The following is a 17,273-nucleotide window of genomic DNA, read 5'->3' on the forward strand; positions in this document are numbered from 1 at the left end:
CAGTGTTGGTTCACAGGAAGACATTACAACTGTAACTGTGTGAGGGCCAAAGGCAAGGTTCAAAATATGTGAAGCAAAAATGGGCAAAGTTAAAGGGAGAAATAATTCCAAAATCATAGTCGGTGATTTGAATTCCCCTTTTAGAAACTAGCAGAGTAAGTAGGCAAAAAATTAGTAAAAAAATAGAAGACCTGAACATAACATTAATCTTGTTTCCCTAATTGCTCTTTCTGGGACATCACACCCAGTAATCGCACAGCACACATTCTTTCCAAGTGCCCATGATCTATTCACCATCTCAGATGATGTGATGCTCCATAAAACAAGTCTCAATCAGTTTAAAAGGACTGAAATCATACAGAGTGTATTCTCTGATCAAAATGAGATTAAATTAGAAATTAATAGCAATACAATAACTAGGAAAACCACAAATATCTGAAAAATGAAATGACATGCTTCTAAATAACTCATGGATCAAAGTAGAAATCACAAGGAAATTTAGAAAATATTTTAACCAGAATGAGAAAGAAAATACAGTATAATATTTCTGGGATGCAGCTAAAGCAGAGCTTAGAGGGACACTCGTAGCCATGAATACTCGAGGAAAAAAAGAAAGGTCTAAAGTTCAGAGACTGAAGATTCCACCTCAACAAGGCAGGAAAATAAAGGAGCAAAGTAAACTCAAAGCAACCAGGAGGAGGGAGATGACAAAAACAGGGGCGGAAACAAATGAAAAAAGAAAACAAAAAAATAGTGAAAATTATCATGCCAAAATTGATTTCTTGAAAAAAAAAATCAACAAAACTACACACTCCTAGCTGGATTGATTAGGGGTAAGGAGAGAGAGCACAGATTGCCAGCATCTGGAAAGATGGGTCAGCATTGCTCCCCTACAGACGTTGAGAGAATGGGAGTATATTATAGATAATTGTAGGCTAACTATTCCACAACTTAGATGAAATGGATAAATTCCTTGAGAAAAATACAAATTACCAAAATTGAAACAAGAAGCATTAGGAAATCTGAATGTCTTCTTTCCAGTAAAAAGACTTCAATATCCACAAATATGTCACAGAGAAACTCTAGGCCCTGCGAGTGTCCCCGGTGAATCTGAACACACAGCTAAGGAAGAGAGGACGCCAATCTGATAGAGTCTATTCCAGAAATAAAGGAGGAGGGGACACCTCCTGTCTCCATTTATGAGGCCAGCATGAGCTATTCCCACCCCAGACAGAGACATTTGAGAAAGGGTTGATGATACCCAGCACCCCTCATGGACACTGATATGGACATCTCCAACAATGTCAGCAGATGAAATCTAGGACTTGAGGAAAAGGACAAAACGTCATGGCCAAATAAGAATGATCACAAATGCAAATCAGCTTGCTATTCATAAACACCGATGGATGTAGCCCATCATATAAACACAAGGAGAAAGCGCGTGATTGTTCAGTAGGTGCAGCGAAAGCATTTGAGAAAATTTAAGATGCGTTCATCATAAGAAAAATCTCAGCAAGCTAGGAATTGATGCGTTTCCTCAACGTGCCGGGAGGCATCTACGGAAACCGGTAGCCAGTGTGGTCTGTGACGGTGAGACGGTGGAGGTTCCCCCGAGATCAGGAACCCACAAGAAGGCCCTCTGCCCAGTCCCACTGAACCTTGTCCTGGACGTCCTTGCACCGTGATAGGAAGCAAAGAAGTAAAGGCACCAGTGAGAACAAAGTAAGTACGTTTGTGTTTGCATGTGACCTGACTGGTACCTGAAAAATCCCCAAGACAGCTGATGGGACTGACGAGTGAATTTAGACGGCTGTGGGGTTATCACACACACGTCAGTTATACTTTGTACATGAGCAGGAAACCGTCGCGAAATAAAAATGCTATTTACAATGACAGCAAACGGGAATCCCAGCAGATTCTTTTTTTTTAAGTGGAAAATTTTATTCTAAAATTTATATGGAAACATGAGGGGCCTTGATCATCTAAAGACATCTTGAAAAAAAGACGGAGGGTCACACCCTCTGACCGCAGGGCAGAGTGTGAAGCCCAGCACCAGGACCATGTGGTCTTGGAGGGAAGCCTGACAGCGGACAGGGACGCTAGGCTCCTCCAGGCCGGCGAGGGGTCCTCCTGCGGAGAGGACAGCTGGGCACGGCCCCTGTGCTGGGGGGCCCCCTGCCTGGGGCGCGGCTGGGGGCACCTCGCTTGAAGAGAAACTGTCAGGGTTCTTTCTGGGAGGTGGGGCCTGTGTAGCTAGCACTGTCAGCCAGATGACCGCCAGCGACGGGTGACCGGGCCCCTCCAAGTGCCTCCCTGGGCCAGATCCCCGTCCCCCGCCTGCAGCCCCTCCAGGCGGCTCCTGCCTGGGCCTCCGCTTTCCGTCCCTCCGCCCGAAACCCCGGGCCCTCGCACTGCTCTGCCCATCCTGCCGCTCCGGGCCCAGACCTGCCACCTCCAGTGGGCACCTGCGCGCTCTCCTCGAAGGCGGGGGCCTCGCCCACCCCGTTCCCCTCAAGCTGCTGTGCAGTCGTGCTGAGTCTCTGTTCCGGTAGGATGTTCACTTTCTGCAGGTGAGAGCGGGCCCAGCGGTGCGGGTCCTGCACTTGTCCACAACACGCCTCAGGGCCCTGAGCTCCAAGCGCCTTCCCCGGGGCTCCAGGTGTGAGCACAGCCCATGCAGCCAGCCCAGAGCGGAAGGAGAAGGGAAGCGACGTGCCCAGAAACAGGCAGGCCATTTTTGCAGGACGCTGTCGCAGGCCAGCGTGGCCCGAGGCCTGAGCGAGGGTGGCCCGAGGGCCAGACGCGGGGCCGAGGGAAGCGAGCAGCGTCTGCAGACCCCGCAGGCACCGTGAACCAGCCTCCTGGATTCCAGCTCGGCACGCCACGTGCGGCAGCAGATACAACTGCGGGGACGACGGCCGCCTGCTTCAGCGAGCCGGGGAAACCTTCCTGCGGGAGCGAGCGCTCGGCTGAGGACCCGGCCCAAGGGTCCTGCTCCAGCCCCACAGCAAAGGGATCCGGCCTGCCGGCCCCCACGCCCCCGCGATGCGGCCGCTCTGCTCCCACGGCTGGCGGGGCTCCGTGGACAGAAATCCTGGGGTTCGAGCAGTAGGCGCCTTAGCACCTGCGCGGTGCATCGCAGGCTGCCCTGCGCGATGTGACAACGTGGAAGGGCCCCTGCTCAAGCCTGCAGCCCCCACCCCACAGCCCCAGGGCCCAGGGAGCCCTCGGGAAGCCCCACAGTGGGGGGGTGGGTTGCCCAGGGTGGTCTCTTCTCTGGTGTCAGGGTGGATGGAGAAGGGGGTGACGCGGCTAGGCCACAGCCCCCGGGGGGACAGCTTGCCTGGAGACCCCGCCGTGGGTCTCCCCCGGGGGGTTAGGTGCCGCTGGGTTGGCTCAGCCCCGCCCGCCGGCTGCTCCCCGCCCCCTCCCCCAGGGTCTCGAGGCTGCAGCCCTCCCCTCTCGCCTTGGAGTCCTGCAGGGTGAGCCGTCACGGCCTCTGCCGCCCCTGGCCAGGGCCTTTCAAGCGCCTCCTCCTCTGCAGGGAGCTTCCCCTGGCCTCCGCCTGGGCTGTTCCGGCTCCGAGCCCACACCTGTCGGGGGCCACGGCCGCGTGTGGGTCCCAGGGCGCCGTGCAGGCTCGGTCAGCAGAGGGCGCTGGAGGCCGCCGCAGGCCCTCGCCCAGGGCGGCTGTTCTCCCTGCGGGCGCTGGGCGCCCATCGGTGTGGGTGTGCAGGACACCTGCGGGGCCCTGCCCCGGCCCCGCCCCGGCGTGGACCCTCCTGCAGCAGCCTCAGCTCCCCGCCCCACCCGCCGACGGCATCACAGCCTCGCGGGGAGGTCATGAGCCCCGTGCTGGGGGGGCCGCGCGTCGAGGGGGCTGCCACCACGAGAAGCGGGTAAAAGCACGAGAACGGATTCGACCCTGCAGCCTCCGGAAGAGCCAGGCCTGCCCGCACCTGGATGTAGCCCACGGGGGCTGGCTTTGGACGTCCGGCCCCAGGACCGCATGATGATGAATCTGTGTAGTTTTAAGCCCCTGAATTTGCGGTGATTTGTTTCAACAGGAGCAGGAAGGTAACCTGGCCCCAAGCTTACAACACCAGAAATTCACACCCCAGGCGGAAATTACAGAATTAGAAGTGGACGTGGAATCACGGAGCTGAATGCGAGAGGCAGTTTGGAGAGAAGGACGGGTTTGTTAAATGGACGCGCGGTCTACCCCAGATTCCTACTTCGGAAGATGCCCCCCCGGCGGGCGGGAGTCGGAAGAGCCATTTGAAACACAAGCAGCCGCAGGTGATGCTGAGAACGTGCGAAGTCCTACAGCAAAGGAAGGACGGACAGACGGATGGCCCAGAGGGAGGAGGCTGGCTGCTCAGCCGGCAACCGCAGGTGGGACCTGGGAGGCGGCCCCGCCCCCGGGGAAAGCTGAGCGAGCGCTGAGGGGGCTGGCGGGGTCACACCCCTCCCCCGGCCCCACCGGGAGCAGCGTTCCTACAGGAGGGCTGGTCACTCCTCCACGACACGTGGCCAGATGGTGACACAGTTACAGAGACGGGCCTGAAAAGCACGCTGTGCAGTGAAAGACACCAGATAAAAATACAAAATGAGGGATTCCATGAGTATACGGCCCAGAGTCCGTGCAGACAAAACTGGGGGTGCATACTTGGGCGGTGAAACTATAAAAAAAGACAATAAAAGAATACAAGTCACGAGTCAGGACAGAGAGGGGGCTGGGCGTGGGCATGGCTGAGGTTTCCGCAGGGGAGGCTCCCGTTCCTTCTCCTGAAGGGCACACGACAATTTCATAAACCTGAGCTGATGTTTTAGACGTGGGGGTGTAAATATTCTATTTCTCAAAAAAAAAGTTAAATTAAAAAAGAAAAGAAAGGACCAGCCCTCTCCCTGAGCCAGGGATGCGGCAGAGCCCGGGGGTGGGGGCCCCGGCAGCTCTGACCCACCCGGCCCTGCTGCCCACCCTCCTGGGCACCTGCCTGTCCTCTGTCCTGCCCTCCGAGCTGGGCCTGGGCCCCGCCCTGCACACTCTCCTGGATGCCGACAGGAGCCCACATCCAGTCTGAATAAACCAGCCCCTGGGACAGAGGAGCCTGGACGTGGGCACGCGGCCCAGATGGAGGCACCAGGTCCTGGGTGGGCACCCGTGGGGCAGGCGGGGAGTCCCTGCGGTGTCTGTCCCCAGCTCCACACAGGCCCAGCTGCCCTCGAGGATGTGGTCTCAGTGACTGTCTGGCAGGCGATGAACTCAGGCTACCGGGGTTTAGGACTCCAGCACCACGGGTCCCGTCTACTCCAGCTTTAGTGTTTTATTTTATCTTGTTATTATTTTTTAAAATAAATTTATTTATTTATTGGCTGCGTTGGGTCTTCATTGCTGCACATGGGCTTTCTTTAGTTGCGGTGAGTGGGGGCTACTCTTCGTTGTGGTGCGCGGGCTCCTCATTGTGGTGGCTTCTCTTGTTGTGGAGCACAGGCTCTAGGCACGTGGGCTTCAGTAGTTGGGGCACATGGGCTCAGTAGTTGTGGCTCATGGGCTCTAGAGCACAGGTTCAATAGTTGCGGTGTATGGGCTTAGCTGATCCACAGCATGTGGGATCTTCCGAGAACAGGGCTCGAACCTGTGTCCCCTGAATTGGCAGGCAGATTCTTAACCACTATGCCACCAGGGAAGTCCCTCAGCTTTAGTCTTTTCTTTTTTTTTTTAAATAAATTAATTTATTTATGGCTGTGTTGGGTCTTTGTTGCTGAGTGTGGGCTTTTTCTAATTGTGGCGAGTGGGGGCTACTCTTCGATGTGGTGCGAGGGCTTCTCATTGTGGTGGCTTCTCTTGTTGCAGAGCATGGGCTCTAGGCGTGTGGGCTTCAGTAGTTGTGGCACACAGGCTTAGTTGCTCCAGGGCATGTGGGGTCTTCCCGGACCAGGGCTTGAACCCGTGTTCCCTGCACTGGCAGGCAGGTTCTGAACCACTGTACCGCCAGGGAAGCCCCCCTGCTTTGGTCCTTTAAATGGGGTGTTTGTTTAAGAATCCCCTTTCCACGTTTAGGCTAGTTAAGAGCAAGCCCTCTTGGGCCACGGGGAAACCTGAGTTTTAAATCCCAAGGCCCCCCCCAGCACCTCTCCTGTGTCGGGTGAGCCAAGCGGACCCTCTTTCCACGTCAAGGGGAGCAACGCTTCCCCGAGCATCTGAGCGGCCGCAGGAGATGGAGGCCAGCAGGGGCCAGCTTCTCCCCCCGTGGCTCTGTGACCAGAGAGGACCCGCGGGTGAACGAGCTCGTGGCAAGGACCTGGGAAGAGGAGCCGCATCGGCCGTGAGGAGTGTCCCGACCGCGGGCAGGGTAAGGGCCGTGAGCCCCCCTCACCCCCCTGTACGGTCTGTCCACTGTCCTGGGCCAGGTGTGCTCGAGGCACCCGCCCCCTGGACGGCCCGAGGAACCGGTGTCGGCTGACAGACACCTGCCGGTCCACGCCCTGGTGGATCCTGAGTCTCCGTGGACGAGATGCGCTGACATGAACAGCGGGTATGAACGACTCTCAGTGGGGTCACTGCTGCCGGGGAGGAGGGGAAATGCACTCAGAGGAGGGGTGGGCTGGGGATTTGGGGAAGACCGGGGCAGCCGGTGGCTGGAGGTCAGAGGGAGGATGACCTGTGGACCTGCCCAGGCACTGCCCTTCAGACCCGCGGGGTCCTTCAGAGAGGCCTCCATCTCCTGGTGCAGGTAGCGTTCCTCGTGTTGGTCAGGACTTCTGAAACCTGAGAGGTTGAGACACTGATGTTCCTCTGAGACGCAGACCCTCACATCCAGCTTGTACTGACTGGGAGTGGACAGCGGAAGGTGATAACCCTTGGGGATTTGATGCCTGGAGAAAAGCTGGTGGACAAAGGCCTTGGCCCTGGCAGAAAGTGAGGGACGTCTGTCCGAGCCTTGACCATGCCGTGCAGATGCTCCAAGGTGGTCTCCCGTTCAGAGTGTGCCCTGTGTTTAAAATGTAGCCGGGGTGCTTTATGAAGACCAAGTGGCATGAGAACGCAGTGGCACGCTTGGCCATGATTCTCTCAGTGACAGGTGCCGGCACACGGGGCCGTGTGATTGCTTTTATCTAAAAAGAGCCCCTGTGCTCCTGGGCCAGGTCTGTGAGCCAGGACGGGTGCCCAGGTGTGGCCTCACGGGGCCCTGGGCATCGGGCTCAGACGGTCCTGCTCAGTTCACTGGTGGCCCCGGGGCCCTCTGCTCCCGTGGCTGCGCCCGGGGGGCTGTGCGGTTCTGCCCGGCCCCGTGCTTGCCGCGCGGATCCCAAGCCCCGGCCGTCTTCAATCACTGCTGTGAGAAGGGGCTCCTGGCAGAGAGAGCCCCAGGGAACTACCCCTCCGCCGGGCAGGGCAGTCCAGAGTCGGGGCTGACTGCACGTGGACTAACGGACGAACCAGTGCCCTCTGCTCTGCAGGTGCCTGTCACCCAGGACATAGGCATCTTGGCACCAGTGCCAACTGCATTTTTCTGATAAGAAAACCACCAGCCGACCTTAAGTAATAGGAAACTACTTAGGTGCACTTTATCAGAAAGGGCAGAACAGATTGCAAAATTAAGATGTAATTACATGTAGCTAAATTGGGAATTAGGCCCCGAGCATCTGTAAAATCACAACGAGAAGCTCTGTTTGATTCTGAGGTAGATTCCCTTTGGCCAACTGCTAAGGACTAAATGTCCCCAGTTTCTATGTTGAAATCCTAACCCCAAGGTCGTGGTATTAGGCCTTGGTCAGGGTGGGGCCCTCGCAAATGGGATTAGCGCCTTATAAGAGACCCTGGAGAGCTCCCTCGCCCCTCTGCCATGTGAGGACACAGCCAGAAGATGGACATCTAAGAACCAGGAAGCCGGTCCTCCCCAGATGCTGGATCTGCTGGTGCCTTTGTCCTGGACTCCGGCCCCAGGACCGTGGGAAACAAGGGTCTGTTTTTGAAGCCTCCAACCTGTGGTGTTTTGTTTTCATCACCCAAATGGACTAAGACTAAGGGAGCGGGAGAGGTGGGGAGGTCTGTCCACCCAGAGACCCTGGCTGGGGGCCTTGGCCAGCCTGTCCCATCCATGGACGCTGTGGACCACGCCCTGCACCCTGCACAGCTCTTCCAGTGGTTCCCACAGAGCTGCCGGAACTGCCCATGAGCAGCTGGGCTTGGAGACTCATGGTCACAGGCAGGGTTACACGTGACACCCTCTGTGGGGATGTCACAGGCAGGGAAAGCGAGACATGGACAGAGAAGGGCCTGAATGAGGTTGAAGAGCCAAGTGGTCATGAAGTGTGGGCACTGAGCCCTCCTCGCAGTGGTGGCCTTTCGCAGTGGCCGCACTGAGTTCTTGGTCCCTCAGTGTGGATGCCGCCTTGTTATTCCTCTGTCTCCAGCCAGTCTCTCCCGCCCTGGCTTTCTCCCTTTCCTCTCACCGGGACACTTGGAAGTGCCAACCAGCAGGCCGGCTCTGCTCCCTGAGGCCGGCGTCTGGGGACCTGGGTCTCAGCAGTTCCCTACGTCACTGACTGATGAGGTTGGTCTGTGTGTCGGGCTGGCCTGGACACTTGTGCCAATGGCAGGGTCTGGGGACAGCTGCTTCCTCCAGGGTCTGGAGGTCACCAGCTGTGGTTGTCAGGCTGCAGGGGGCACCCGTGTGTCCAGTCCCCAAGGCAGACCTGACCGCATCCCCAGCTGGCTTCCCTGGGTAGAAAGCCTGTGTGTGTTCTGCTCCTGGAGGAAGGACACTCCCGTGGGAAGACTCCTCCATCTGGGTTCCTGCTGGGAGCTTCAGCGCCTTCTCACCCCCAAACCTGAATCATACTCCAACCAGCCGAACCTGGGGGGGCAAACCCAGCCCTGGACTCGGTCTTCTGCTTGTTCCTGCTGCTTGGTTTGCTTTTGGACCATCCAGTGAAATTCCCTGGTGCCAATGCCCCTTGACCACACCCCTGGCCCCAGCAAGGCCCCACCTGTGAGTCGAGCACCCTGGCTGTGCCCTGTGTGCCTGGCGTGGCTCCACGGCCCCTCCGTGAGTACAATGTCCACGTTTCCTCCTGGGGCCATGCTTTATCACCCCTCATCCAGCGTCTACATTCCTAGAACCCCCTCCCCACCTTAAGTGCCTGCGCAGATTCTCGCAGACTTGGCCTGAGGGGTCTTGTCCCCCTGCAGCCCCGTGTTGGTCCCTCTATGGAACCACAGCCATGCAGCTGCCACCTCTGTGCTGAGCAGTGGGACGGGGGTGGGGGTGGGGGGACCCTGGGGTCCCGTGATGAAGGCTGAGCCTCTGGTCCTCGTGTCAGAACGGGGTTTCGATTAGACAGCTTTCCCCCAGCACCCAGCTCAGATTAGCACTGCTACGCATTCAAGGCCAAATTAAACAGTATTTACTGAATGGCTATCATTTATCTATGTGTGGTTTCGACATTAACGAAGAGGAGCTGTGAGCCCAGTTCTGAGGAGGCAAAGGGGCGGAGGCAGGCCTTTCCCTCGGTCCAGGGGGACGACATAGCAAAGTCCCTGCTGTATGTCCGGGGGTGACTGCTGACAACATTCCATGGGATCCGGGGAGACCCTCCTGCAGGAGAAGAGGGAGCGGCAGGCATGGGGAGGGGCCATCTCCATGGGGTGGGAGCAGGTGTCCTCGTCCTCACAGGGGTGGCCGGGGGAAGGCGGGGGCTCAGGCTGGGGAGTGGCAGCCGAGCGTCAGGGCCCCACGTGCTTCCACACGAGGAGGGGACTCTGGGGCAATGGGGGGTGGGTGGAAGCCTGAGGCGGGGGGAGGCTTGCAGAATGGAGAGTGGTCTGAGAGGACCATGGTGGCTGAGAGGGGCTGGGGGGACAGAGCAGGGAAGGCTGGGAAGATGGGGCTCCACCTGATGTGGGGGGGGGGAAGGGAGCAACGTGGGGCAACGCCCAGCTTCGCGACACTGACGTGGGGGGGACGGTGACATGTGCGGAGTGCCCCTGGCGTGTCCTGACACATGTGATGGGACAGTAAAACATGGGGTGGGGGGTGACACAGGTGACGTGATGCATATAGGAGGTTGGTGTCCACTGTGGGGTGACAGTCACATGACTATGAAGAAACTGTGAGGTACCAGGTAGGTGTGGGGGGGTGATGGATGCAAAGTGACCATGGCATGCGATGTGGCAGGCATGCTGTATGTGTCCCATCATAGGAATCAAGATCTCTCCCCTCAGTCACTTGGCCCTTCAATCGAGCTGGAATTTCCTCACTCAGCTGTCTCTAAGGCTTTCAGAACAATTCTGGAGAGATTCCCTGCCTCCCTCAAAAACCTAATGATCTGTGGAAAATAAACAACACACTCATAAATAACCAGTGGGTGGAAGAAATAAATCACAAGGGCAAACATAAAAGATCTGGAGATGAACGAAGAAACCTCACAACATACCACAACCTCTGGGATCAGCAAAAGCAGTGCCCAGAGGGAAATTCATAGTCAAAAGTTCTACAGTCGAAACAGAAAGATCTCAAATCAAGAATCTGACTTCATACTGTAAGGAACTAGGAAAAAGAAGAGCAAACTGAATTCAGATCAATAGAAGGAAGGGAATAATAGACACTAGAGCAGAGAGAAGTACAATAGAGGCGACCACGAATTAGCTGCTGATGTATGAACTGGGACAGCCCTTGCATCTCTTTATCCCTCAGTTTCCTCATTTTGTAAAATACTAATAGTCATGTTCCCTCCATGTGTGAAAGCACTTTATAAACTATGAGGTATTATTAAACTTACTTTATGTCAGACACATTTTCTATTCTAAACAAACTGTGAATAATTGTAAAACACAGCCAGCCCTTTAGCAGGGAGCCTGATGGAGTGTGTGCAATAAATGTCTCCTATTTAAAAAAAAAATTAAAAAATAGAGAAAATTGATGAAATCAAGGTCAGTTCTTTAAAAAGATTAAGAGAATTCATCAACCGTTAGCTAGATGAAGAGCAAAAGAGAGAGGACTAACACAGTCCTGGAAGTCCTAGCCAGAGCGTTTAGGCAAGAAAAGGAAGAAAAGCATCCAAATGGGAAAGAAGTAAAACTCCCTACGTGTAGATGACATGAAAGTTACTGGAGCTAGCTAGCAAATTCAGCCAAGTTGCAGGACACAAGATCAACACACAAAGTCAGTTGCATTTCTATACATTAGCAATGAACAGCCTGAATGTAAAATTAAGGAAACAATCCCATTTACAACAGCATAAAAAATACTTAGGAAAAAACTTAACCACGGGGCACAAGATACATGCACTGGAAACTGTAAAACATTCCTGGGAGGAATTAAAGAAGACCTACGTGAATGGAAAGACACCCTGTGTTATGGATTGGATATTATTAATAATGTTAAAATGGTGACACTTCTTAACATGCCCTCCAGATTCAATGCATTCTCCATGCAGTGTCCAATGGCCTCTTTTGCAAAAACAGAGAAAATGATTTTAACATTTGTGTGGGATTTCACAACTGTTTTCTTTTTATTTCTCGTTGGAAAGCTGTGGAGCTGGCTGGGAGGGTGCAGGGACTCTGGCCTCTGCCGGTGCTGCCCTGCCCTTCCCGGGGGTCCAGCAAGACAAGCTGTGCTCTGCTCTGACAGCTTACGCGCGACGCCCTGGCAGCCTGCCTCTCCCAGGAAGTTGCAGGAGCTAAACTCCTGCTGCTGCTGGTAAAGCACAGGCGACTTACCAGTCCTGGGAGTGGGGTCGGGCATGCAGTGAAAGGATGCCCAGGTGGGGCCAGCGGGAAGATCCCCCGGAAAAGGGTGCGTCTGGGTTGAGGAGGACGATGGTACAGGCTGCAGGACCCGCAGTGGGGGGGGCATTCTGTCAGCCCCCGGGGGCCTGGGAGGAAAGCCTCCAGCCCCGGACGGTCACCCCCAGCCTCCGGGGTCCCCACGGTCAGCATCTGGTCTCTTTGGAGAAGGCCCAGGCCCGTCACACTCACCACCGGCCCCAGGCCGGGCCACGCCAGAGAGGGCAGATCGTGGCGGTGGGCGGGGAGAGCAGGCCCCTCGGTGGAGCCTGGAGGAGACGCCCCCAACCCCCACGTCTGCACCCGTGGGGGGTGGGCATGCCGGGAGGGGGTGGTGACGGGCAGGCGGTAACCAAGGGCGCTCCTGGGGTCACAGCACGGTGTGGACGCCCCAGCATCAAGGCGTCTGGTACCAGAGGAAGTGGGCCTTGGCGGGGGTGTGTGTGGCAGGGGTCCCCAGGCAGTACCGGGAGCCGTGGCCAGCTTCCCTGAGCGACCTGCAGGTGTGACAGCGCGGCTGGGCCGGCCCCCACCCCCACCCCCGGGCCGTGGAGCCCCGCAGCGCCGGCTGCCCAGCCGGGTTACACGCGTTTTGAAGCCGTCCGAGGAAAGCACAGCTTTCTCCAAGGCTCCACCCCATCCTTCAAAAACCAGGCAGCTCTTCAATCAGTTTCAGACCCGGAAACGCATTTCGAGAGTGATTTTTAAACCCAGGGGACGCGGGGCCACCTGGGCAGGGGACGAGATGATGAAATCCCGCCTGCCTGGCCCGAGCCGCTGTGGAAGCGCCACCAGCCCTGGTTGCTACCTGGCAACGCGTCTGTTTCCACCTGAAAATCGTTGTTGGGAACCTGGGGGGTGGGGGGGATGGGGGGGGTCCGCGTTACTCACTTAAACAACGCAGGGCCTGTTTTAAATCTGCCACGAGTGGGCGCTTCTGCCGGGCTGTGGGCTACCTGAGGACGGGCCGGCGGCCCCTCAAACGTGAAGCCAGACAGAGCTCTGTCGCAGGGGCTGCGCGTCCGCGGCCCCCACAGGCCACAGCCTCGCAGCGGCAGCAGCTGCCTTTCCCAGGGACCCCCTGGGTGGGACCGTCTCAGGGATGCCAGGCAAAAGGCTCCCGAATACCAAGCGCCCCCCCCCCCCCCCCAGGGCAGCCTCCGGCCGAGCGGTGCACCACCACCCGCGGGCACCCTGAGGCAGCTCTGCAGGTGGTCGAGGCGCGCGCGCTCTGAGCTCAGGTGACGTCCTGGAGACGGCAGCGGGCCGGACGGCTTTGGGCAGCTGGGGCCCAGGCTCAGGGCCACGCAGGCCGCCCTGAGCCTGGCTCTCGCCAGCGGCTGATTTGGAGTCAGTCTTGGCTCAGAAAATGGAAGGGCAGAGCCCAGCAGAACGCTGATCATCGCCACGGACGGCCGCCCAGTGACGGGGCAGGCGTGTCCTTGTCTAAAGGAGCGGAGACGGCTCCTCGGTGTGACGTGGGACGCACCCCCGCCGTGGCCCAGGCAGGCTGGTGCCCCAGGGTTTCCCTGGCTCGGACCCCAGGAGAGAGTCTGGGGTTCCCGCTGGCCCCAGGCCTGCTCCTACCGTGTCCACCGCGAACCCTCCGGGCCCGAGGAAGTGATGGGCACGACCAGCTGGAGCAGGGCCCCCGTCCGGCTCCGTGCCCAGGCCGTGCGGCCACCTTGAGATCAGGTTTCGTTCTCAGCGCTCCGAGACCCGCGAGTAAACCGAGGCCGCTGGGATGGCCCTGACCCAGGCGGCGCCGTCTCCACCCGTGCCCACCCGAGGCGGGCGCCGGGCCCTCCCAGCGGCAACTCAGCCGCACTGGAGGGTGCGGACCCCATTCCCAGGCGAGCGCCCCAGCCCACCCCTGGCCACCTTCCCATCCGATCACCCTCAGGCCACAGGGAACCTTGGGTTGCTGTGTCCAGGGCCGGGGGGTCTTGGAGCCGGCGGGTGGGGGTGGCCAGGCGAGCACGGTACCTGAGAAGGGGCTGCTTGGGGTACGGAGGCTGCTCTGGCCCCGGGCACAGCGGGGCCTTCTTGGTCACTTGCTTGTAGATGTTCCTGGCGGTCGCCGCGATCCACAGCATGGCGGAGAGCGTGGAGTAGTGCAGCGCGATGCCCGCCTGGGGAGACAGCCCGTGAGCCGGCCGCCCCGCCCCGGCCCCCCCGAGCCCGAACGCCCCCCCCTCGGCATCCTCAGGACACGGCTTGTGGTGACCGGAAGTGGGACCAGCAGGGGGCACGGGGGTCCTCAGGGCAGACGCCACACGTCACAGGGGCTCAGAGCTCGGGGGAGACGCATGGGCCGGGAGGGCCCTTGGACCTGTCAGCGCGGCCCTCCCGCAGAGAGGTGTGTGCACGACGCCCGGGGCGTGGTCCTAGTGGCGAGCACACCCTCCCACAGGAGGGCTGTGTGCACAGGCCCGTGTGGTCGGCGTGGCTCCGCCCCACGGGTACCCACCAAGGGAAGGGGGAGGGGCGGTGGTGCAGTGGGGTCTCCCGGGACGCCGGCGTTCATGGTACACGGGTGAGAAAAAAACGCCTTGCGGGGGGGCTTCCCTGGTGGCGCAGTGGTTAAGAAGCCACCTGCCAATGCTGGGGACGTGACCTCGATCCCCAGCCTGGGAAGATCCCACACGCCGCGGAGCAACTGAGCCCGTGCACCACAACTACTGAGCCTGCGTGCCACAGCTACTGAAGCACACACGCCTAGAGCCCGTGCTCTGCAACAAGAAAAGCCACCACAATGAAGAGTAGCCCCCGCTCGCTGCAACTAGAGAAAACCCGTGAGCAGCAACAAAGACCCAACACAGCCAATAAATAAATAATAAATAAATAAATAAATAAATAAATGTATTAAAAAAAACCCCAAAAAAACGCCTTGGGGGTCAGAGGCCAAAGTTCACTCCCTGCCAGGGTCGCTCGTTACTATGGAAACAGCCCCAGTTGCCCACGGCGGCGGCTCTGCGTTAGCTAATTACGTATTCCACACCCCATCATCTCCATCCGATTCTGTAAAATGAGGTTACTTTGAAGTAATGACCTGACATTCCGCAATGACACGTAAAACATGACTGTAATTGGAGAGAACGTCCGTGTTTAAGGAATACAGAGATTCTCCGGGTAAAGGGAACATCGCACGGTTACGATGGTCTATCAAACCCAGACTTCAACTTCTCCGTATGAGAAAGCTCCACAGAAGCAGGTGGGAAGGCTGCGGGGCGGGTGGGGGACTCCCCGGGCTGTCTGCAGCTTCGGGTGGCTCCCTGCAGGTGGGGGGCTCCAGCCGTTCCCTCGGCCCCCCGGCCTGGGCCTCCTGGTCGCGCCGTGTGTGCGCGGGGGCTTCGCGCTCACGGCCTCACCCCAGCCTGGCTGAGAGGAGGAGGCGCCAGGGACCCAGGGGCCGGAACTCCCTGCAGCGGGAAAAGCAGGAAAGGGGACCGTGTCGGCCTGGCCCTCGGCTGAAAGGCCGCAGGGTGGCTCTCGTCATGTGCAAACAGAAAGAGACATGGCCTCAGAAGGAACCCCACCCTCGGCCTCAGGGGCTGATCCTGGACCGGGAGGAGGAGCTGGAGCCCGGAGCCGGGAGGCGGGAGGTGGGGGGGGGCCGGCCCTGCCCCTGGTCCGTCTGCTCCGAGCATTGTCCGGACAGGGCAGGCTCGTGGATGATGAAAAGGGGCAAACAGCAGGACTCTGCCTCCCAGATACCAGCTTCAGCCTGGACACGGGGAGAGGCCGCAGGGTCACCGCCGCGGCGTCCAGAGAGCCCACGCTTCCGGACCCGGGGCTGCGCTGACGCGCAGGGATTAGTGGGCCGGCGGCTGCCTGTGCTGGGGATGTCAGAGAGCCCTTGAGGGAGGCTTGCGGCCATGGTTTCATCACCATAACAACCGTCTGTTCTCTCCAGCCATCCCGAGCGCTGGACCGCTCTCGTTCATCATGTCCCTGTAACGCATTTCCGGGTGACCGTTGGATGGGGAGGGCTGGCCGCGGGGTCTGTGTTCAGGCTAGGGGCAGGGGTGAGCTGTCGCTGTCACGGTGCGGGCAGGCTGGCTGCCGGTCGGAGCAGAACCACACTTACGCCAATGAGTTGTGTGATCACGGAGGCAGAGATGCCTAGAATCTGCAGGACAGCCGACCGTGTGCTTTCAGTCTGAGCCGCGTCCAAAGGCGGGAGATGGAGGTCCCAGCCCCAGGACACGCAGGGGTCTCTCTTACTGAGACTTGTGTTCTGCCCAGGCCGGGGGTCCTGGATGAGGCCGGTGTTGGGGAGGACAGTTTGCTTTCCTCGGACCACGGCTCGAATGTGCATGTCACGCAGAGACACCCCCACAGACACGTGCAGAAAGCTGTTGGACCAAACGCCTGGGCACGATGGCTGGGCGGCTCGACACAGGACATCGACCTTCACACCTTCCAGCCGTGCTGGTTCTGGGCTCTGTCTCCGGTGTCTCTCTCCTCCAGCGAGCGGAGGCCCCACGGGGCGGCCACCAGCCCCGCACCTGCTCTCTCCCCAGCTTTCCTGCGGGCGCTCGGCGGGTGACGTCAGCTCGCGTGGCTGGCCCTCCCACTGGGACATTGTTCGTGCTGCCCCACCCCCGGCCCAGTGATTCCTGCTGGAAACGTGGTCGGGAAGCCAGACTGGCACGGACTCCGGGGCGGAGGCTGCTCCCCGCATGGGGCCGTGAGGTTGTCAGCACGAGGGGACCGAGTGTGTCTCACACCAACAGGACCTCTGCAGACCCTGCCTCTCCAGACCCTCCAGGCCTGCCCGCCCCCACCCATCACGCACTTCGGGGTCCAACCGGCTGGACTGGCCAGGCCTTGGCCGCCACAGGGACATCTGGCCCCCGGAGCCTCTGTCTGGGCCAGCGGACTTGGGGACAGTTCCCAGGTTGGGGGGTGGGGCTCCCAGGGCCGTAGGGGCTGGGGCGGCCTGGGGCTGGCTGCACTGCCGGGTCTGGGGCTCCCACCACAGGGTCCTGGCACGTGGAGTGCTGGTGACAACGTGTGGACATAAAGGTGACAGTTCATTTTACTGCTTCCAGATGGCTCCGCGTCTCAGCAGGTATTCACAGGCGGACCGTAAATTGGATTTGCCGAGGCTCTCCCGGGGGGCGTTCCCATGCTGTAGAGAGGCTTCGGAAGCGTGTCTGCCCCTCTGCATGGTTTTCAGGATGTGCTGGTGACTTTTCTGCCGGGGTCCACGAGCAGGTGGCAGCATTGTCTTCCCGATAGGCTGGTTGGACCCAACACGGATTCCCAGAAAAGTGACCTCTCCTCTGTGTGGGGGCCCCTGGGGTCCTGCCTCACAGGCCTGGCACCTTGTGTGCAGGTGGGAAGGCGTGGGGGGCAGGAACTCGCAGCCTGACTCCTCCCCAGGGCATCCTTGGTGGGTCCTTGGTGAGATGGCCTGTGGTCCGTGGGGAAGCCCCCAGCGGACCCTGCCTGTGTGCTGGAGGTGTCTGCC

At 58.8% G+C, this 17,273-nt stretch overlaps 1 protein-coding gene across 2 annotated transcripts in view; it reads right to left on the bottom strand.

Annotated features, from left to right (window-relative positions):
* The window catches only part of ADGRA1 (adhesion G protein-coupled receptor A1), a 33,224-nt gene that overhangs the window by 5,314 nt on the left and 10,637 nt on the right, over positions 1-17,273 (bottom strand). For both annotated transcript variants that reach the window (XM_057737433.1, XM_057737432.1), the window contains exon 5: positions 13,781-13,926. In XM_057737433.1, the coding sequence (XP_057593416.1) occupies positions 13,781-13,926 (146 nt within the window). The remainder of the gene's footprint in view (positions 1-13,780; positions 13,927-17,273) is intronic.

Source organism: Hippopotamus amphibius, chromosome 5 (genome assembly GCF_030028045.1).
Source record: "Hippopotamus amphibius kiboko isolate mHipAmp2 chromosome 5, mHipAmp2.hap2, whole genome shotgun sequence".
Classification (NCBI taxonomy): Eukaryota; Metazoa; Chordata; class Mammalia; order Artiodactyla; family Hippopotamidae; genus Hippopotamus; species Hippopotamus amphibius.